Genomic DNA, 22,032 nt, shown 5'->3' with positions numbered 1-22,032 from the left:
ATGTTGTAAATATGTTAAATAATGCGTAACACGAAAACAATTTTCAGTCTTTTTTAAACATTTGACGACCTACCGTTTTTGAAATAAAGCAATTTGTGCTTTGACCGAGTACAGCACCCTTAACGTCAGGGGGCGCAGTGAAGGGAGATTTCATTCTCATGTCAGCAACCAATGGCAGCGAGGCGATGCACGCAAGGTATGTGAGCAATTTTTCGGTTTTGCTACCTGTGTTTTTGCCCAGTAATGCTTTTGAAACAGCTCATCTTCCTATGAATTTGGCGGCGAGGTGACGGTTTAAGCAAACTGCAATCAGAAAGATTTAAAGGAGGGGCTAAGCGATTGGTTACCAGCAAACACATCGTCACCAGGTCGGTATTGTCTTGTAAACAAAGTGGCTAGCTAGCGTCGTTAGCTTGTAGCATCAGCTGTCTGGTCTAAAACTGTTCACCTCGCCCTGTTTTTTATAGCTGAGGCTGGTGCATTAGCACAGCTAGATAATTCACAAGAAGTTAAAACCTGTGTAGCTCATCGGTAGATGTAACGCTGCTTCATTTTAGCTCTTCATCCGGCTAGTCGTCTAAAAATAACAGCGTGTATTTACACGTGGCCGAACAAATGTTTCAGACAGCATTATATTGTAGGTTTTTGTTATTGTTGGTGTCTAATGCCACGCAACATCAGAATTGGTCCAATTTCGGAAGTGGACCCGGTGTGGCGGACTGAGATTACCCCGTACCAGATTTGTATATTTGCTACATGCGCATGCGCGAAAAACGGCCAGTTCTGTACCGAGTAGAGGTGGGCGATACCGGAAATTTTGGTATTGATCCGATGCCAAGTAAATACAGGCCCAGTATCGCCAATATCGATACTGATACTTTTTCATATGTAAGCTTCATAGACCCAAAGGATCCAAAAGACCTAGGATAGAATTTCGCCAAACATTGTACGTGACAACATACTTTATTATGACAATCAGCATTTTTGTTTAAAAAAATATCACTCAACAAGGGTGCGCTGCTCCATGTTGTGTGACACAGCGCAGCGCTGCTCTTACAGACAGAGAGTAGACTTTGATGAATCTGTGTGCGCAGCAGTCAGTGCATGCAGGAGAGAAAAAAGCTTGAGTATCAATCTTTTTACACGAGGATCGTTCAATATCAATACCAGCGTTGGTATCGATTTTATCGATATTAGGATCGATCCGCCCACCTCTAGTACCGAGTTTGCCCTAATTGTGTGTGGACCAAAATCAGGTTTGATGTGAATACTTTCTGATCTTATCTCCATGTGTGGACCAAAAACAGATTTACAGGCGGGTTATTTTCTTCATAAATTGAAACCAGCTCTGTCCTTCCCACACACTGAAAGGGTAAACTCAGTAGTGAACAAACTTCCCGTTTTTTGCGCATGCGCAAATAGTGAATATACAAATCTGGTGCAGGAGACACCGAACCAGTCAGAAAGTGGAAGTGCCCAAAGCCGCATTGTTAATTTTCAACATTTTTTGTGCATTTCAGAGAAATCTTTGACTCAACCCAGACTCCCTGCACTCCCCTCGTGATTTTTATGCACATATATACTTTGAAGTCTTATAAATCTTGTAGTGCAAGTAATCTGTTGGTGGGTGTGGCATGTCAAGTTTGACACCAGATTTACTGCTAATAAACTGCAAAATCTTGCTGCTTGTTGGCCGTATTATTGATGCACGTTCTGTTACATTTTCACTATTGAATGCGATTCTTGCTCAACCCACACAAAGAAGTGGTGATTGTGGCATGAGTGAAATTCAAGAATCCTTCATTCGATGTTAAACTTGAGCTATGCTCCCAAGAGTCCACATTTATAGGTTTATAGGACTATATATTTATCCTCAAAAATTTGAAGAACCTAGCTCAAGTGCTTTTCAAGATATTGCAGTTTTAAAATAGCCATCAAGAATGATGCTAGAAAAAGAGCTAAAAACACACTCATCTTTTTGGGAAAACTAATGTCCTGAAATTTAACATTTCCTACTAATAACTAAGAGACAGTGACCATGATAAATAAGACCATAATTTAAAAAAAAGACCATGCCAAATCGAGCAATTAGGTAAGTGTTGTAAAAAATATACCGTTCTTCATTATTTTGGTGCTTTCCAGATGTGTGCTGCAGGCAGAAAAAAAAAAAAGTAAACAGCATCTCTGGCAACAATCGTCTTCATACAGGACAGAAACTTTGTGGTGCATTTTGCTTGTTGGTTGATTGCCAGCTGCGTGGCCTGACATGCTCAGTTGGATGCTTTCATCGGCCTCTATTTAAACAGAAGAGACATGACCATGAGTTTGTTGTGTAGTTGTGAGCCTGCGAGGCACTCCTTTAGTCTTTGCCTCTCTCTCTCTCTCTCTCTCTTTTTCTTGCTCTCTGTAGGATTAAAATGAAGTCTGAGAGCAAATTGTGAGAGGTGATCTGCACGCAGTCGTGTCTGCTGGTTTGGACACACTCGGTGGGCTTTTGTGCGGATGGAGGTTTGTGTGAGTGTGCTTGATTAAATGAAGGTTTAATACCCAGGCCTGATGGAAAAAAGGGATAGGAAGCCGGGCTATTTTGCCAGGTAAGAGGCTCTGTGTTTTCACATTTGTATGTCAGCTAAGAAATTTGCTAATTTTTCAAAAATATTAGCTCTAACAATTATTAATGATGAAATTTTAGTTCATGTTGTTTTTCTGATCATGTACATCCTTCTTAAGATTGTATGACATGTCTTTGTCAGTTATATCAAGATCTATTATTATAAATATTTGCAAATTGTGCTTTTGCCATTATTATTATTATTATTATTGATTTTAAGGCTTGACTGCATTTTATTGACACTAACAATAATGATGCATTTGGATTTGTGCAGCATTTTTACAAATATTCAAAGTGTAAAAGTAAAAAAAAAGACTGTAAACCTGCACTTGAGTTAATACACGGCTGCTGTAACAACTATTCGGTTCCACAATTAGCCAAATAATCATTCATTCAACAACATTGTTAATAAATTCATGGTTTTGGATTGTGAGTCGGACAGAACAATTTATTGCTAGTAATTCTGATCGGTCTTTTGCGCAGTTTTTGAAGTTGCATCAGGAAGGGCATCTGGTGTAAAACTTTAATGAAATTGTATAAAACAGTGATGTTATGGCAACAGAAAAGCATTTTTTTTTTTTGTAAGTTTTTTCCTTTTGGTGAATTGTCAAAAATAGTATTTTGAATTATTACATAATCAAATCAGTAATGGCTTCTCATTACCATTCAAATTACTAAGTAATGCAGATACAGTTGTTTAACCCTAAGACACACAATGATTTGTGTCTGTTGATAGAACATCTGTGGTTGTTGTCATATTTGTTTCTTCTCTTAAATTTTTCCTCCAGGATTGCCAGATGATTTTGTTTTTTTTAAGTACGGGTTTTTATGACTGGCATTGTTGCTATTCCTGTATAGTCTGTTGATATTTTGTCTTTTGAGATTCAGCTGTCATGGTTCATTTTGTTGTTGTTGTTGTTTTTAACTATATATCTGGGCTATCCTACACTACTCACATTTATTAAAGGAGCTCTACTGTTGAGAGGATTATCAGGACTATGCCAAATCAGTGCCAGAAGTGTGTAACGTCTCAAGGGGGCATGCATCTTATTAATATTTACATTTGGTTTAATAACTTTTTTGGACTACTGAGCTGTTTTGTTACGGGGTAATTTTCAGATGTGATTGATTTGGGTTATTTTGTGGATTTTAATCGCGAGAAAAACTGTCAAATTACTCAAGTATCAAACCAAACACATTTATACACCTTTATGTCCATTCACTTGCAATTATATAGCACAACCTAAAATTTGTACCTGCTCTTAGTAGTATAGTAGTGACGGCAAGTTCTTGCATCTAGGGAACAACTAGGAGAATGTTGACTTTCAGTCAAATGAAATTGAATATGATTGTGGGGAAGGTGTGAAAAGAGACTCGATATAGTTGTACAGACTAGAAACTTGTAGTTTACCAAAAAAAGGTGTTCCTCTCTAACCTTGTGATGGAACTAGTTTGGCAGAGAGTTGCATGAGTTAAAATTAATGGCTACAAGCACATGGTTAATTTAGGAAGTTGTGCAGAGTATTGAGTTTGAGAAGTGTGTTGAGAAACGTTGCCTGTCGGAAACAGGCTGATACCCAGGTCCAACTGCCTTGTATCGCATGTATAAATGGTATTTCATAGTTTCAGTCTCATGAGCGTAACTTGTCGCTGAATAGTTAAATGCAGTTGTTCATGTAACACTTGAGATCTTCTGGCAGCCATCTGTCCCAACAACTGTTAGCCAAAAGCAGGAGAAGCAGTTAGGGTGCGGATGTGCAGCAGTCAAATGGTGAGTGGTTTGCTAATAGTAGACGTGCTGAGTAAGCACTTTTGATGGATGTTATGAGATAATGCGCTGTCGTCTAATGGCTTTTTTGTTTTTGATTGTGTTTCAGTTGCCTCGTCCAGGCTGAGCTGACGGCTTGGCACAAACCTGCACTATGCAGCTTTTTGTATATGTGGTTGTCTTAAGCAGCCAGAAATTCTGAAAATATTAACTTTTGAAAATAAATGGACTTGTAACGGCGTAATATGTTTTAGCTTTTAGTGGGTAGTTCCAGCTTGTGCTATAAGAGCAAGTAGCCCAAAAAACAAAAATGGGAAGAGACAAAATAATTACTACAAGTTGGCAAATGCAGACTTGATTGACAGCCACGTTGTGCCTGTCTAGACAAGATGATATGGAACGTGATGGGAAAGAAAACAAAAACTGCCCAGCAGAGCTTCTGTTACGATAAAGCTGTCTGACACAACAATCAATCAATCAATCAACTTGTTTCTTATATAGCGCCAAATCACAACAAACAGTTGCCCCAAGGCGCTCCACATTGCAAGGCAAGGCCATACAATAATTATGAAAAACCCCAACACCATATGTTTCTGCTCTTCCTGACAAACAGAGTGAAGGTCACTGTGAAGGTGAAGGTCACTGTCAGCCACACATGGAAAACTCCCACAATCGTTTCACTTCTTGAGTATCAAAATAAAAAAAGTTGAATTTGTCACTGGTGTATCCACTCTTTTTTTTTTTTTCTTCTTTTTTTTTTTTTTTTTTGCATAATAAGCGGAATGATAACCGAAAAACTAGTTGTTTCAGTTTGGTTGCAAAAACTAGAAAAACACTCATTAGAATGCAGAATGCATTTAAAAAGCTTTTACAGTGAAACGGTGTTATTGTGTAAAACTGCTTTATGTTTTTGTTTTTTTTTTAAAGATGAATAAAGACTTCAGACAGAATCCAAAAACTGCCCAGTACGTGGGAGCCACCAAGTATTGTTTGAAAAAGTCACATATAGATTATTAATAATATTTAATAATCAGAATTATGTTTTTGCAGGACTTTTCCATAAAACAGCATAGATTTTTAATAATATTCAATAACCAGAATTATGTTTTTGTAGGACTTTTCCATAAATCAAAGCACTAAACAAAATAAACTCTAATCATAAAAGAATAAATGCCAATAATGAAAAAAGTACACAACAGCAATGCAAAAAAACACAAAAATCTGAAAGAGCTGATAATACAGAAAAAAAGTTGACTTATACTGCAGTGCGACTTATATATGGGTTTTTCCTCAAGGAATGTTTGTTTAAACTGGTGCAACTTATAGTCGGAAACATATGGTAATTGTTGCAGCTCTTAAATGTAAATATTTTTATGATTTCACTACTAGTTTCTTTGACAGTTAACTGAATATCTTCCCGATTAGCCGTAAAGGCTAGTTTTTACTCATTTGCTGCTGCTGCACATCTGTGTTGCTGCCCCAATGCGGTGTGTATTTTGCTGCCATCGAGACGTAGCACAGATTTGTATCATTGTGTTACGTAGAGGCAGCTTTGCTCTTCTATTAAGGAATGAACACATTGATTATCAGGTCATGGTTGGCGAGAAAAAGAGGGCAGTTCTGAGACTCAGCTTCTGTTGAGAGGGTGATTATTATGAATACTCTGCATTTCTAGTTTAGTTTTTTTTACCACGTGTGAGGCATGAGTACCCCAAGGTTGCAGGAAAGATTTAAGCATAGTAGCCTTCTTGGCTCACTTTTCATATTCCATTAATGCACTGGAACGCTCTTCCAGATTGTCTTCGGTCTTAATTTTTCCGTGTGGCTGTGGAGGGCAGCACTACCTCGATCACTCAAAAGACATGATAAATGAATTTGACCTTATCTTAACATGCTCGTATCCACACTTAAGCAGCAGTTCACTGGCTCTCAGAGAGCTTGCATTATCTGTAAGTGCACTGCAGACCCGTGAGCCCGCTGCACTGTCAAAATGCCGCAGAGTCCCTCCCTTAATGAACCCCAACCAGGTCCGGAGATACCTACACATCATTTCCATCAAGGATTGAGCAGTTTAGAGAGGATTGTGCTGCTGACGGAGTTAAGTTGCAGCTCATTGTTACAGCTTTAACTATAAAGTTACACTACCATTGTGATCATTTTCTGAATCACTTGCTGACACGGTAGGCAGCCACTGATGTTCCCTTAAAAGGGTGCATAAATCAAACTTGTTCCCTATACACCGTTTCTCTCACATTCTGATGTACATCTTCGTGTTTTTGTATTCATTTATGTTGTCCTTCCATTGTGCACAATGAGTTATATTTAGTGCAGCAGATAACTGAAACAATTGTGGAAATGGAGATACAAGCACCGAAGTTGGCACAAATACTCCTTAGATATTACTCTGTTGAACAAACCGACTGGCCACTTGAATTTTCAGTAGGCGGCCAGGTAGGGGTCAATTGAAGAATTACACAGGGGTCAAAATTAAAAATGCTCAAATCACTTTGAAAACTACACCACATTATTTGTCTATCGTAAAGATTCCAAAAAGGTATAGTTTGGACTATCTATGACTGAATGATCAGGAGTTATGGAGTAAAAACAGCAAAAATGGTGACAAAGGTCACTTTCAGTTTGTACAGGGGTCAAAAGTTAAAGTTCATTCAATTTTGGTAAAAAATGATGCAGATTATTGGTTGAGCTAATAGGATTAATAAATGGAATAGTTTTGATTGTGTTGAATGTTTGGTCTCCAAAGTAAAGGTCAAACAAGGTCAACGGTCCATTGGATTCATATGCTACCCCGTAACATGATAACTAAGCATCATACATGGTCCAAACTATTCCTTTTTAAAACCCTGTTAACTCAACTCATAATTTGCATCATTTTCTTTTTTTTCTTTTTTTTTACCAAGAATTGGAGCAACTTTAACTTTTGACCCCTGTACAAACTGAAACTGACCTTTGTCACCATTTTTGCTGTTTTTACCCCATAACCCCTGATCATTCAGTCATAGATAGTCCAAACTATACCTTTTTGGAATCTTTACGAACAGACAAATAACGTGGTGTAGTTTTCAAAATTATTTGAGCATTTTTAATTTTGACCCCTGTGTAATTCTTCAATTGACCCCTACCTGGCCGCCTACTGAAAATTCAAGTGGCCAGTCGGGTTTTTCAAAAGAGTAATGTCTAAGGAGCATTTGTGCCAACTTTGGTGCTTGTATCACCATTTGCACGATTTTGCTCTAAATATTCTCTTAGCTGCTGCACTAATTGGACTGTCTCAGTTAGTTTTCCGATTGCAAATATGTTACTCATGGGGTGAGTAAGGTCCAAACTCACTCTTGCATTTTCCACCTTGAGTAGACTTTCATTGTGATTTACTGCTTCATAATCACATTGAATTGAATTAAGTTGTGTTGATTCCTCCCAAAAGTGGGGGACTCATAATGATGATTTTCAACAAAATGTTCCCATCAGGCTGAAGCGACAGAAGCAGCTCAAACAGAGCCAGTCAGAGAGGAATGCCAACAAACAGAACCCAGTAAATTCTCCTTTGAAGTCACCCGTCATCTCCTGTCCAGGAGTCTCAGACGCCCTCGACCCCAACAAGAAGATGGCGAAGGCAGCAAAGCCACCTGCAGGATCTGGTAAGACATGCAACTCTTACACATCATTAACTGCAAATTACCACTGTGCAGTTTGGCTCCTCTAGTTGTCTGACTATTTAGCCCAACAAGAAGCGTAATTTAGCTTTGAAAACGTACAAGTGTCAACATTGTGTAGACGCCATGGAGTCATAATTTGACTTTTTTTATTTGGGTTTTTCAGTTTTAAGATATTTAAAATTTTCTATAGATTTATATTTAAAGAAAATCTGTTAAGTTGTTGTTTTTTTTAAAGTTCAGTAAATGCAAGATGGTTTGAAAATTGATGAATAATTGCATCAAGTAATCATGATTTCAGTTTTGGACAAAATAACTTTTTTTTTTTTTTTTTTGCATATGTCATTTTTTTTTTCTTCAACTGTAATCAAGCAGCCCTAATAATAATAATAATAATAATCCCTAATTATAATCTGTCTGAGTCTTGTAAGTACAAATCCTCTTAAACCAATTAGTGGGGTTTCCACTTAAACCTTGAAGAATGTTCGCCATGTCTTCAAGGGGAGATAAATTAACTTTTGTTGTTTTTTTAATATATGATGTTTGTCAGTTACTTGTACACTACATAGATTGGCCAGTTTAATCGAGGTATTTCATCCCAAAAGCTGTGCTACCACTGATAAATAATACATGCAAGTAACTTGTATAATAGAGCAGGAGGTATTATTTTGGGAGCTTCCTCCCATATTTCTCTTTTCTTCCCCCTGGATAATGTAGAAAGAATATCTAATGTGGATCAGTCACATCTTGCGATTATATGATTATGCAATATGAAGTCGGCCATGTATTGAATTTGTAGTTTCAGTCATAGTAAACTGTCTGCAACCCATTTGATAAAATACGTGTGGTCATCGTTCATATAGATATGTAGCTGTTTCACCTTTAGAAGTGCTGCTAATGGCTCTCTGGGTATTCTGTGCCTATAGGTATAAGATCCTAGCATGATATGTTGCAGAGTGAATGACAAATTCATTGATTAATTTGCAGTGGTTGCCACGTTGTTCTTGGGTGTGCAGCACAGTAAATGGTAGAGACGGTGGAAGTCTGCCTGTCTGATGCTTAGTCATAGCCTGTGCTTCCATTGAGGAGGCAGCATTTGTATTGGGGAAGTCAGGGAGTGGTGGCCAAATGTCTACGTTCCTGGCAAGAAGAAACTGCTGACTGGGGGCTTTTACAACTATAAGAGTGTGTGAGTGTGTGTGTGGGATATGTTTCAGTATGTGTGGGAACATTGTTTTAAGCCGTGATGGAAGCCAGACGTCAACTGGTACTTTGTCCAACCATAATTAACTGCAGGACGTTTACAATAACCTCTTTGTTTATCAGTGTATTTGCCATTTGGCTCATTATTCTTTATCATTTACGTATGTGAATAGCTATTTCCTCTCAACCCAACACATGGGATGGTTTTTAATCTGTGTATATTCAGAAATTAGAAACGGATTTTGAGCAAATGTGATGATTGGCCGTTGGTTAGAATACCTCTTTAGCATCACTGTAGAATGATTTTTAATTTCTCTCTCAGATGAGGGTTGCCAAAGTAAGAATCATACAAAGAGGGAGAAGAGAAGACCTCCGGGGACAGTGGAGTTTATTGTGAGTAACAGTACCGCTATGTCACTTTTGTACACAATACTGCTGTGCTGCTGTTACTGATGGCTCATTTGCATAAAAATTGCAAAGCAAAACAAGCACAAAACACATGGAACAATAATCCAGAGAATTACACCAAATCGTATTGGATAGAATCCCCTAGAATTTTGTTCAGGTGGTACTCAAATTGGCGAGGCCCTCAAACACAAAAGCAGCATGTTAAAAATAAATGAAAACAATTACATACAGAAAAAGCTATCTATCTATCTAGCTATCTATCTATCTAGCTATCTATCTATCTATCTATCTTTTTCAATTTATTTACATTTATATAGCACCAAATCACAACAGAGTTGCCTCAAGGTGCTTCACACAAGTAAGGTGTAACCTTACTAACCCACAGAGCAGCAGTGGTAAGGGAAAATGCCCTCTGAGGAAGAAACCTCAAGCAGACCAGACTCAAAAAGGTGACCCTCTGCTTGGGTCATGCTACAGACACAAATTATAAAACAGTTCACAAAATGAATATACAGCCCATGAGGGCAAGGGACACAACTGCCTATCCTATTTTCACCAAAAGCTAACGTATCAAATGAATAAGCAGTCGAGACCTTGCAGCACATGTGAGCAGCTTTTGTTGCCTTCTAGCAGGCGATGTGAACATTTCAAGGCTTCTGTGCATTTCCTACTTGAAACCCAAAATTCAGTAAAAAAAAAAAAAAAAAAAATTTTAAATGGCATTTATGAATGTCAGAAATGCAGGATTTTTTTTAAATCATTTTATTTTTTTTTTGGCAGCAGAGCTTTGCCCTCCTAGTATTAATGTTTAAAAATGTAAATTTTGAGAGTTTTAGCAAGTGGAAGGTTTTGCTGTACTGGTTGATGGAAGGACAGCGGGTTCACATGACAAACAAAACTTACAGTTGTGAATAAATTGTAAGCTGTGAACTTTCCAAATATATAACTTGCGCTATAATGCATATCATTTTTTAATCACCTCTCTTAAGATGGTATTGTGTGGTAAAGCAGTGTTTTGTTTTTGTTTTTTTTTCCTGTGATTATGGAATAGATTAGTCATCTTGGTCCACTGAGTGTCTGTGTGTTGGGAGGGGCAGCCTGCGGAGATAAAATGAGAGCATGGCGGGTGTATTTCTATTTCATATGTCGCATACGTCTCAAACAAGCTGTATTGGACTTGAATAATGTTTATAACAGGAATCTCTGTGAAAACACTGAATTGTGGGGCTTTGGAGATATTTAACATTAAGCCTTAAACACTTGAAAATGTAAAACTTGGATTAAAAACTGATTTTGCGCCTTATGACCACTTTCTTATTTACTCAAGACTATTTTATTTTTCAATTCTGCTTGTAAGTTAAAACCTGGAAGAAATGTTTAACCATCTGTTTAAAGGCTGTTATGTCTTCATGTGATAATGACATCACAGTGAGTTACTTCTGCAGAAAAGTGAGCTGGTGTTTTGCCTCGTGTGTAGCTCAGCACAACAGGGAAAACACACACATACAGAGCTGTGTGTCAGATGAACAGTTTTAGCATGTGTTAGCACTGTTGAACAGAGTGCTGCAGAGACAGAAATTATTTTTGATTTTAAAATTTAGGAGTATTTGGCATTATATTTTGTCATTTGTTGCGCTATTTTTCACTGGTGTTATTACAAAATATTTATATATTTCTAGCCTAGTGGAGCGTTCTTGCAGGCCTGGCGGGCTGCTGTGCCTGTGCCACTGTAGGGGAAACACGAATACAGTGGATTTAGATGCTACATCGATAATGGAATTTAGGTGTAGAAGTGACTGAAGTTTATATATAAGTTGAAATGAGTTTGTCAAAAAAAAAAGTCACAATGGTGGTAATTTCATTTTGCAGGTGGGACCTAATGATTCCCTCAACAGCATTGCACTTAAGTTCAACATCACCCCAAACAAACTGGTCCAGTTGAACAAACTGTACTCACGCAGTGTCTACCCTGGTCAGGTGAGAACGAAGGCCTGGTACTGCACAGTTAATCCGCACTCTATTCCACTTCTGATTGGCTGAGGTGCTTGTCCATCAACTTCGCAGAAGCTGTTTGTTCCGGATGAGAGCCAGTCAGAAACTGAGCTAAAGCCTGCAAATTCCTCCGAGCCTGCCACAAACGGATTGTCTGAAAAAGCATCACATGTAAGGGAAAAAACGGGATACATTTTGTTGTGTATTTGTTTTTGTCTTAAAAATAACTTCTGCCACTGTCATTTTATTGGAAGTGTAATAAATTATTTCTAGAAAGCTTCAAATCCAGCTATGCTCGAGGCAAATTAAAAAATCCATGTCCCTGTCATGTCTTTCAGGATAACATTCCCAACAGCAGGTCTTCAAAGTCCATCCGACGCGAGCTGTCTCCAAACTCTGAGGACGAGAGCCCGGCCACTGTAAAATTCATCAAGATGAGCTGCAAGTACTTCACGGATGGCATGGTGAGAAGCCTCAAAGATACATTAATGTCATATAATCATGGAAAAGTCAGTTATTATTCAACAAATATTAATCATTTAATTCCTTATATTTGTAGATATAATTTAATGGAACTCCTTTTGTCATTGCGTTGTCTGTTTTGTATTTTAGGGCGTGGTGGGCGGGGTTCTGATTGTCACGCCCAACAACATCATGTTTGACCCCCACAAGTCGGACCCCCTGGTCATCGAGCTTGGCTGTGAGGAGTATGGGCTGATCTGTCCTATGGAGGAGGTCGTCTCTATCGCGCTGTATGATGACGTATCGCGCATGAAGCTCAAGGACGCGCTGCCGTCGTAAGCGCACCTGAACATCTTTTATAACAGTTCTTCCATTCTTTATCACTTCTCTTTTTCTCGATCAGTCTCTACTTTCTTTGATTTTTATTAAACCAAGTCTTTTCTGCCATCATCGTCTTTTTTTTTTTTCGCCTAGAGAAATGCTGCTCACTCGATGCCGTTTTTTTTTTCGGTTTGTTATCAGTAGGCCGTAGAGATGGTTGTGCATGAAAATACCCGTAGATTAGTAGTTTCTGAGATGGTCAGACCAATCACCTTTCTTCCACAATCTCCTGCTTGGTTTGAACTTTAACCTAAAGGCGCTGAGTTTCTGCCACGTGATTGGCTGATGTGATATTTGCTTTGAGGAGCAGTTGAACAAGTGTGTCAAATGAAATGGCTTTATGAGCGTTTGGTCTGAGCTGTCCGCTTACCCGCCGCTGCCTTCCTGTTCTTCAGTGTTGCTGTTTTAGTTGACTGTTTTACATCACATTTATTTTGTTGTATAAGTTGTACACATTTCTCATCACTTTTAATTTCTGTTGGCCCTTTTTTGTTTTTTTCCTTTTCCATTCATCCTTATTCGTGCTGTGATATGTGCGGGTGGCCTGTGACTCCCGAAGAGACCTACCCCAGGATCTGTGTCCTGTGTACAGGCCCGGTGAGTGGGAGCAGCTGCCCTCAGAATGGGACCTAAATCCCTTCAGCCGCTATGAAGCTCTGGATCCTAAGCGACCTATTATCTTAGACAACATTGACTCCACACTCTCTGAGACCGGTAACCTGACTGTTCTTAATGTGGCTGCCGATGAGTGAATGTCATTTTGTGAATTTTAATAAACCCTTAAAACTACTATTTTATCTTTAAAGCTACAGTGTGTAGGATTTCTGAACATCTAGTGGTGAGGTTGAATACTGCACCATACATCACTAGTCATGATTTTGTTTCCCTTGCCTTCACTTATTCTAATCTGTATCCTCAATTTCACAAAAATGAATGTTCTCAAACTGATTAGCCTGTGCTAACTGTCGGTAGACATCAGGCCATGTTACAAAACGTAGAATGCGGTGTACGATACCTCTTGTGAATTTTCTGTGTACTAAAAGTCGGCTTTACAGGTTTTCTGTGTCAACAACATTTTATTGTCTTAAATAAATATGAAATTGGTCACTGGATCCTTAAACTCTGGACATAATAAACTCTACATGGTGGATCCTTGATCTCTGAACATAAATAGAAATAAATAAAATCTGTAGTTTTTGTCAAAAGCATTTCCTTTCAGACATTTTTGGCATGAATGCCTTTCCATACATCTGAGCTGAGCTCTTACAGCTGCCTGTGCTGCACGTCAGGATGTAATTCATAAAGAACAGAGGACGTCTCATTTTGGGAGGAAAAAAACATTTTAGTTGATTGTAGTTTATTGTCTGTATTATAGCGTTTGGAAAGAGGTGTCATTTTATTTAAAGCGGTAATTCGTTTTGAAGTTATTAATTCCGTGCGGATTCTGTCTCGACAGAGAGCCGCGCAGCATTTGGATCTGTGCCAGTGGAACAGAGAACGAGTCTCGTTTCTTGACTGCAACAAGATAAGAGTCCCAGTTAGTGACTTTAATCCACACAAAAGTGACTCACGACTGACATATTTTAATGGCTTTGAGGGGGGTTAAGACGTGGACTTGCCGCTTCTAAAGAGCAGCAATTCAAAGAACCAACGAGCCAGCGGATCGAAGCATTGATTCATTGGTGCACACTTCAAAGTGGAGTCGTGCTGCAGAAGTGGTTGATTACAGACCTGCTGCAGGGTCTGTAATCAACATAGAGAAATGGTCATTTTCCCGACAAACACCCTCAAAAACAATGGCTGCTCTGAAGGACCGATAAGGGAATTGTTAAGCAAAAAGACTATTGATATTGGTGGATCAAATCATTTCTTAACGATACTCGAAAAGAACCGGTTCTTGGTACCCAACCCTATTATACACGAATGAACAGAAGGCTGCAAATATCACACTCACATTCTGTTTATGTCAGTAAACGCCTCTAAATCTTACAGACTGTAGCTTTAACTAGTGAAATATAAAAGGTCCTCACATAATTATTTTAACAGTAATATCGGCCAGCTGTGTAAAACATGTTGTCTTCTGTATATCAGCGAGCACACAGGATGAGCAGCCAGAGAAGTCTCCTTCAGATGAAGGTTTCACAGAGTTGGAACCTACAATCAATGGGACCACTGATGGAGAGGCACTGGCTTTGAAAATACGACGCACTGACAGCCCAGACCAACAAAAACTCTTGGAAGGTTCCTGCCCTAACCAGGAAGACTCTCAAAATAATTTGATGCTGTGCCAAACTAAAGAGAAGCTGGATGAAGAAGAGGACGAGGGCGTGGCTCAGACAAGTTCCATTGACGACGGAGAGTCGGGACAGTCCGTGTCAGAGACTGAAAAACGGGGAGGCTCGTATTATCAGTCTAAGAGCCAGGAGGTAACCGCAACCAAAGATACGGAATCAGCAGGGACTGAAAAGCTGCCAAACGGTGTAAGTGATAAAACAATTGACGTAACAGTGGACCAAAACAAGCAGAGTCTGATGGAGGCTTCAGATATTCACAGGAAGCTTAGTCCTGAGAAGCAAAGCCAAGCGGATGAACTTACAAACGGACCAACAGAACGGGACAAACTCAGTGAGGACGAGAGACGAAAGATAAATCAGGAGGCAGAGGGGAAGTCCTGGTTGCTGGAGAGGATACAGGCTCCAATAGAAGGTACTATTTCTTAATGATCCTGAGCTCTATATACGCTCGTATTTCTGTCGATGAAACCATACCATACTTGCCACTCTTACAGTAACTGTGTCCAAGAGGAACATTGTAGATGAAGACCATCGTTTCGATTATTAAACTCTGCGTTTGCAGTTTCTGAACTTCAGATAGTTACCGCGGCTTCAGAGAAGGAAATGTGAAACTACCATGTAGAGACTCATAGACAAAAAAGTCTTCATGTTGGGTAGGTGATGAGCTATAGCGCTCACTGTAATGGATCATTCCATGCAAAATCAATTTCCATAGAAGTTCCCGGGTGATTTTGAGATTTGGATGAACGTTTGGTAAAATGTATCTTAAGGGATGAAATTGAAAAAATACCAAGTTTCTGCCATAAATTCCAAGAGGTTTCTGAGTTATACCCCTTTGATTTGAGTGCCACGCCCTTTTTCCCAATAGTTGTAAATCACATTAACCGTATATGAGGGTTTTTAAAGAACATAACTTCTTTTCTAAAACAGAATGGAAGCTAAAAATTGCCAGGAGATACCAGTCCTTGAAAAAAGTCTCCTGTAAACATCTACAGGACTTAAAAAAAAAAAAAAACATGAACACTGCAGCATTATTGATAATGCTGCAGTGTTCATGTTTTCATTTATTATTATTATTTCCCTTTGTTTAACCATGTAAGTCAACTGAGAACTAATTTCCATTTACAGTGGCACCATGGCCAAGAAGAAGCACCAAGGAGCAAAGTCAATGTGACACTTTAAAACATGGATGCATCGAGTACACTGATGCAAATGGACAATTACTAAAACATATATATTAGCTGAACTGTGTAGTAACCACTGTCAGTTACTGAGCAGTTTGCATGTAAAATCTTAGTGCTGCATAAAACATTTGAGAACAGTATGAAAAAAGGGCAATACTATCCCTAAACTGCCTTACCAAGCCCAACCTCGAACTTGTGGACGGTCTTGTTAAGGTATACATTAATTTACAATAGCAGCTTTCATCACGATCAACAAGGTCCATGTGTGAACAAGGTTTTGGAGACTTGGCCCCCTGGTGGCCAGAGTTACAATCAAAATTCTCACAATGCTGATCTGGTCTACCAAGTTTCACTTTGATAGACAAAGTTCTTATGACGTTATTGTGTACACCATTCTTTGCCATTATTAGACACCAAATATTGAACTTGAGGTCCTAGTGAGATGATCTCATGTACCAAGGTTCATCTTGATACAGGAAGTGTTTGTCAAGATATAGATTACACAAGGTGTTAGTTTTGGGCCCCCCTGGTGGCCTCAGAATCAAAATGCACCCAACATTGAACTGATGCGAGGTCAGAGAGGTGACCTTGCGTATCATCTTTCTCACAATGTCACATACACATTAACCATATGAGCAGTATTGAAAGAGCTTCTCTGCCTTCAGTAATGCACATAAAAGGAAAAAAAACTTCTAGGGAGCAGAGTGTGCCATGCCCAGAACAGAATTCGGGAGTGTAGCTAATTAATTAATTAATACTGATCTCATCCTGTGTAGACATGCTCTACTCGTCTGAGGAGAAGAGTAAAAACCCGCCAATGTTCCTGTGCTTCAAAGTGGGAAAGCCAATGAGGAAGTCCTTTGCCATTGGAATGACCTCGAGTCCCACCCACTCATTTGGGGGTCGGGAAGTACAGCCAGAGTACTGGTTTGCTGTCCCACAGGAAAGGTGAGGAATTGGTTAGTTTGAATGCACTGTGTTTTTGCTAGCAGTGTGGTTTTTAAGCTTTCTGTAAATGTTGGTGTTCCAGAGTGGACCACCTGTACTCGTTTTTCGTCCAGTGGTCTCCAGATGTGTATGGGAAGGAAGCACGGGAGCAAGGCTTCGTAGTGGTGGAGAAAGAAGAGCTGGACATGATCGATAACTTCTTCAGTGACCCTTCTTCTTGTAGCTGGGAGGTGAGCCGAGTACCCTTCAGTGTCGGCACACTTGGGTATTTGTGACTTGGGAAGTGATTGCACGTTGTCTTTACGATGTGGTCATTCTGCTCATAGATAATCACCATTGATGAGGCCAAGCGGAGACAAAGTTTTGGCAGCTGTGACGCAGACTTTTCGGTAGACGGGCTTCCTGTTCTTAGTCACACCAGTGCTCTGCTGCAGGACACGCACATTGAGAAGGTATGTTTCAAATGGGTTTGAGTTTATTCCTGACCATGTGAACCAATAATAAGGGACTTGAAGGTGTGTGATTCCACACAGCAGTGTGGTGTTGATCTGTGGTTTTCAGCTTGCCTGTCGCTTGCCGGCTCGTGTACAAGCCTGCCCGTGGAGACTAGCTTACAGCACCGTGGAACACGGGACCAGCCTCAAGACTCTGTACAGAAACCTGGCAGATGTTGACAGCCCTGTGCTGCTGGTCATCAGAGACATGGATAACCAGGTAAGTAGTCTCCAAACTGGAAAAGGATGATAACTCAAAAACAATAAATACTATAATTGTGTACCAAATTAAAATGGCATACAATAAGGATAAACTAATTAAAATTTGGTTAACTTTGATGCACCAGTAAAAAGCAAGCTAGTTTTCCTTGTGTAGCATGCCGTCGATCTGTCTGCCGCCTGCTGCCGCCTGACTGGCCTTGTTGCAAGGAATATTGTTACCACATGCACACTGGAAATTGGGAGCAGGTGTAGTTGAGCTTGCATGTAGCATAAATGAGCTTGTTAGGATTCTATCATTGTTTCCGAAGCCTAGGGACTGTTGGCCATCACTGCTTGTATATAATGTTGTAGAGATTTCTTTTTACTGTAAGTGTAAAGGACATCATTTTCAAATTTTTAATATTAAGAAGCATGAATTAAATGAAATCACCACAAGAACCAACATAAACATTCATAAATAACACAGTAAATCAGTTATTTACAGTTAGATTTCAATAGTGAGCCCATGTTATTTTTGCTACTCAAACTGCATCAGGGTAGATTTTCTCTTACTAAAGAGAACAGCAGAATCACAGCATGCCGTGTGCTGTTTGCTTCTACCCTTCCCTATATTTCATCCTCAGTTCATGCAGGTTATGTAGCAACTCCTTGTTGAAGTCTAATCCCCCAGCAATAGCGCAAAACATTCTGCCTGTAGAAAAATGACTGACTGACATGATCTGAGGAGCCACGTGACCAGTTTGCATTCTTTATTGCACCACCATTGTACTAATATACTATTGCTTAATGCAATCTCTCACTCCATTGGTTTTTTATCTGATTCATAGTGATAGTGTTGAGGGTTTTTAATCTGCATCACATATGCAGATTTAAGACACTTTATCCTTTTGGATGGCTGAGACTCATTCCTCTGTAGAAACAAGACAGCTCATTTAATCTGCAGGAGACAGAAGTCTACTGATGATTAGTCACACTTACTCTAAGGTAATATCCATTCTATCTTTAATTAAACCTCTCAGATATTCGGGGCATTCTCTACCCATCCCTTCAGAGTGAGTGAACACTGCTACGGCACCGGAGAGACGTTTCTTTATAGCTTCTGTCCTGAGATCAAGGTGAGTCTGTTTATGATTCTGTCCGTGGATACTGTGACATCAGCAGCTCTTGAAGTTTTCTTGTCTCTGTCCAGGTGTACCGCTGGACTGGTGACAATTCTTACTTCGTGAAGGGTAATACTGACTCTCTGCAGATGGGAGGAGGCGGGTGAGTAAGGATGTGGATTTTGCAGCACAGCACAAAATTATTTCATAATAACTTTCATAATCTGTATAAGTTTACCGATGGCTGTTTTAGGGTTTGACGTGATGATGCACGTGTGTTTTTCACACATCCTTCCGCACTTATTCTTTCTCTTTCTCCTCTCCAGCGGCCATCTCGGGCTTTGGCTGGATGCCGAGTTGTACCGAGGCACCACCACCAAATGCGCCACCTTCAACAACCAGCCGCTGTCCACCCAGCAGGACTTCAACGTCCATAGTCTAGAGGTCTGGTGCTTTGAGTAGCAGCCCCTGGCTGCTGGTGCTTTCACATTCAATCAGCTCCTCCACATCCCTGCATTTCAGGCACCCCAAATCTATTACGCACTATGTGGATTCAAACCTACCTACCGTAAAAATAAAACATGAAATGCACTGACATGGAAGATGCTGTGCCAGGTATGTTGACAGAAAACGCAATGGATTGATCTTCTGTACGATGAGGTAGGAGCTGACGGTGTTTTGTGTCTGATGGGCCCAGTCGGTTACCCGTAGGTTGCCTGGATTCAGTCAGGATCATCAACTCTTTAAAAAAAAATTGGAATTGTCACACAATGTTATTGTTACTGTGCGTTTATTAGCTGCCTTTGACACTCAGTCATGCCTCCAGCTGTCCCAGCATGCAGGCTGCTTTACCAGCACGCACTTATTACGAGTCCTATAAATAAATCCCCAAACAGCTGGTTTAAAGCCTGTATGTATGTATGTACAAATAAGTTGGGGCACAGTGCTGTAGGCTGACGTGTGCAGACGTAATGTTAACTTAATGAGCACGTTTCAGATTGTCATGTAATATAATGAAAATATAAAGCAGTTTGATATGGATGTGTTTTTACAATGTAATTAACCGTAAAAGAAAGTGGAAATGATTATGGAGAGTACATGTTGAGATGTAAATCATTCAAAAATTCACTTTACCTGTAAGGAACTAATACATTTTTTTCTTCTTTAGTGGAACTCTTGCACTTCTTCCACAGGCACATTCCCGTTTTTGTCTCATTTTGAGTTATCGAGTTACTGGTCCATCAGGTTTTTGACACGAGTAATACAGAGCCTCTAAAAAGAGCTCATCCTGCTGGATTCTTTTTAATGTTTAATGACATCACATCAAAGTAGTAATAATTATAAAAATCAGTCATCTTTGTACAAAAAAGGATAATTTAATTTTAGCCTCTGGAGACTCTGCAGCCACATATGATGACATGATCCCCACCACGACAGTAGAATACTTACTGTTTGAAGATGATGCTTAGTGTTTTATACTAAGCAGGTCCTACGTGTCCCAGACAGTTTGGAAGGATATCTGGCTGTGATTGGAGAGATGACAAGTAGCTAACTATGAAACAGGCCAAAAAAAAGGGGGAATTCAAAACCACCAAGACACTAATTACATGTTTTAAGTAGTTACACACATTGGTGGCTGTGATTGTAGAGATCTTACATAGTTAGGAGGAAGTAAATATCCTCATAATAGTGCAAAGATGCTAATGACCTATTAGAGACCCTAAATGGTAAGGAAGAGCGAAACATGCCTGACATGGGGAATTCAAAGCCACAAATACATAAATGGCAGACATCTGTGGTTGTGGTTGGAGAGATGTCAAATAGATCTTAAGAATTAACATCCTGATAATGGGCAAACTCGAAGCTACCAAGACTTTAACGCCATTGTTTAAGAAGTTCCAAGCATCTGCACCTATGATTGGTAAGATGCCAAACAGCAAGGAGGAATTAAATAAGTTTGTATAAAAAAAAAAGATCTGGATGAGTAACTTTAATTTTAAAACAAATCTGTATGATATGATGTAAATTAAATTTAAAAATATACAAAATAATAAATATATTGTGAGTGTAAAAAAAAAAAATCACAATTTATTAATCACTTTTACAGCCAAATTTCCAAGTCTCAGAATGTCCAGTGGAGTTCATATATAGTGCGTGAAAACAGAATGGCAAATTCAGAGATACTCATGATGACTTTGAGGAGCTCCAAGTATCTGTGGCTGTGATAGTAAAGATACCAAATTGTTACTAGACGTTTAAAATGCATGTAAAATCAAAGCTGACGGTGTAAGAAGCTAACATAAGAACTTTAATTTGAAAACAAATGTGTACAATATGATCTAAATTAAATAAAAATGTATAAACTCTTAGTGTAACGCAATTTACTCATCACTCTTAGAGCCACTTGGGTTTGGACCAGTCAGAAGATGTATACCAGAAATATTCCAAGTCACCAAATGTCAAAGGGATTGAATTAAGAAAAGTATCGTTTGAAAACAGCTGACTTCAAAGAAATCAAAAACGCAATTTTATAGGAGGTTAACACATCGGTGGCTGTGATTGGAGAGACTGTGCATATAATGATAACCTTTACCCTATCCTTTCACCAGTCGTCGTTATAAAGAAAATCTAAAATCTGTGCTCGAGTTGCCCACATGACTCCTAGCAATCTTGGGCACTTGATGTTATGATGTCATAAAACAATAATAATAAAAAAAAAGAAAGCTAAAGGGGAGGAGCACTTTTTATAAGTACTGTGTAGTCGTAAAATTTATTCCATATCTCTGTGCAGTCTGAAAGTGAGCCAGAAAAAGTGCAAGTAGGAAGTTTGCGGCGACCAAATGTGTGCTTCGGTATTCATTGTATTTTATATACGAGTTCAGATTTTTTTCTCCTTTTTTTTGCATTCAGTTTTACAAAGAGTGCTGCCCTGAGTGTTTCCGTTGTCCCATTGAGCAGTCTATGGACTGATGCATCCCAACACAAGCACGAGAAACGACTGTGGAAACTCGCACTGACCGATTCTGCGTCTATAAAGGTTAATTTGTACCAGCAGCAGATTAGCTTGACATCACTATGAACTGCGGGATTGGACGCCAGCCCGCTGTGTATTTTGGCACTGAGCATTTTGTAAATGTACAGATTGCTGTTCGATCCGCCTGTTCGCACTCAGATAAGCCACAGCTGCACTTAAATATAGTTGTGAAAAAGTCAGAACTTTTACTATATATATATATATACTCAACAAAAATATAAACGCAACACTTTTGGTTTTGCTCCCATTTTGTATGAGAT

General features: G+C 39.2%; 1 protein-coding gene across 4 annotated transcripts; it reads left to right on the top strand.

The window, feature by feature from the left end:
- The first annotated feature begins 122 nt into the window (after nucleotides 1-122).
- On the top strand, nucleotides 123-21,305 carry LOC117502820 (nuclear receptor coactivator 7). 4 transcript variants are annotated; one of them, XM_034161928.1, is made up of 17 exons: nucleotides 123-196; nucleotides 2,411-2,594; nucleotides 7,866-8,035; nucleotides 9,576-9,646; nucleotides 11,531-11,638; nucleotides 11,726-11,824; nucleotides 11,992-12,117; nucleotides 12,266-12,450; nucleotides 13,089-13,093; nucleotides 14,588-15,202; nucleotides 16,751-16,922; nucleotides 17,005-17,152; nucleotides 17,249-17,374; nucleotides 17,484-17,636; nucleotides 18,658-18,753; nucleotides 18,828-18,901; nucleotides 19,065-21,305. In XM_034161928.1, the coding sequence occupies exons 2-17, from the start codon at nucleotides 2,557-2,559 to the stop codon at nucleotides 19,198-19,200; spliced, it is 2,322 nt and encodes a 773-aa protein (XP_034017819.1). In that variant the 5' UTR covers nucleotides 123-196; nucleotides 2,411-2,556; the 3' UTR covers nucleotides 19,201-21,305. The 4 variants fall into 4 exon arrangements, with proteins under 4 accessions (XP_034017819.1, XP_034017817.1, XP_034017818.1 ...); XM_034161926.1 differs by having other exon boundaries at nucleotides 13,089-13,210; XM_034161927.1 differs by having other exon boundaries at nucleotides 13,056-13,093.
- The last annotated feature ends 727 nt before the right edge of the window (nucleotides 21,306-22,032 follow it).

This window comes from Thalassophryne amazonica, chromosome 21 (assembly GCF_902500255.1).
Source record: "Thalassophryne amazonica chromosome 21, fThaAma1.1, whole genome shotgun sequence".
Lineage (NCBI taxonomy): Eukaryota > Metazoa > Chordata > Actinopteri > Batrachoidiformes > Batrachoididae > Thalassophryne > Thalassophryne amazonica.
The sequence above is the reverse complement of the archived record's forward strand: the minus strand, read 5'-3'. Positions and strand labels throughout refer to the sequence as shown.

Excerpts from the sequence above, each read along its gene's own strand:
- LOC117502820 (XM_034161925.1), top strand. The coding sequence starts at position 2,557 with ATGGAAAAAAGGGATAGGAAGCCGGGCTATTTTGCCAG. Across the intron at positions 11,639-11,725 it reads GCAGTGTCTACCCTGGTCAG|AAGCTGTTTGTTCCGGATGA; the intron begins GTGAGAACGAAG and ends TCAACTTCGCAG. Across the intron at positions 18,754-18,827 it reads GCTTCTGTCCTGAGATCAAG|GTGTACCGCTGGACTGGTGA; the intron begins GTGAGTCTGTTT and ends GTCTCTGTCCAG.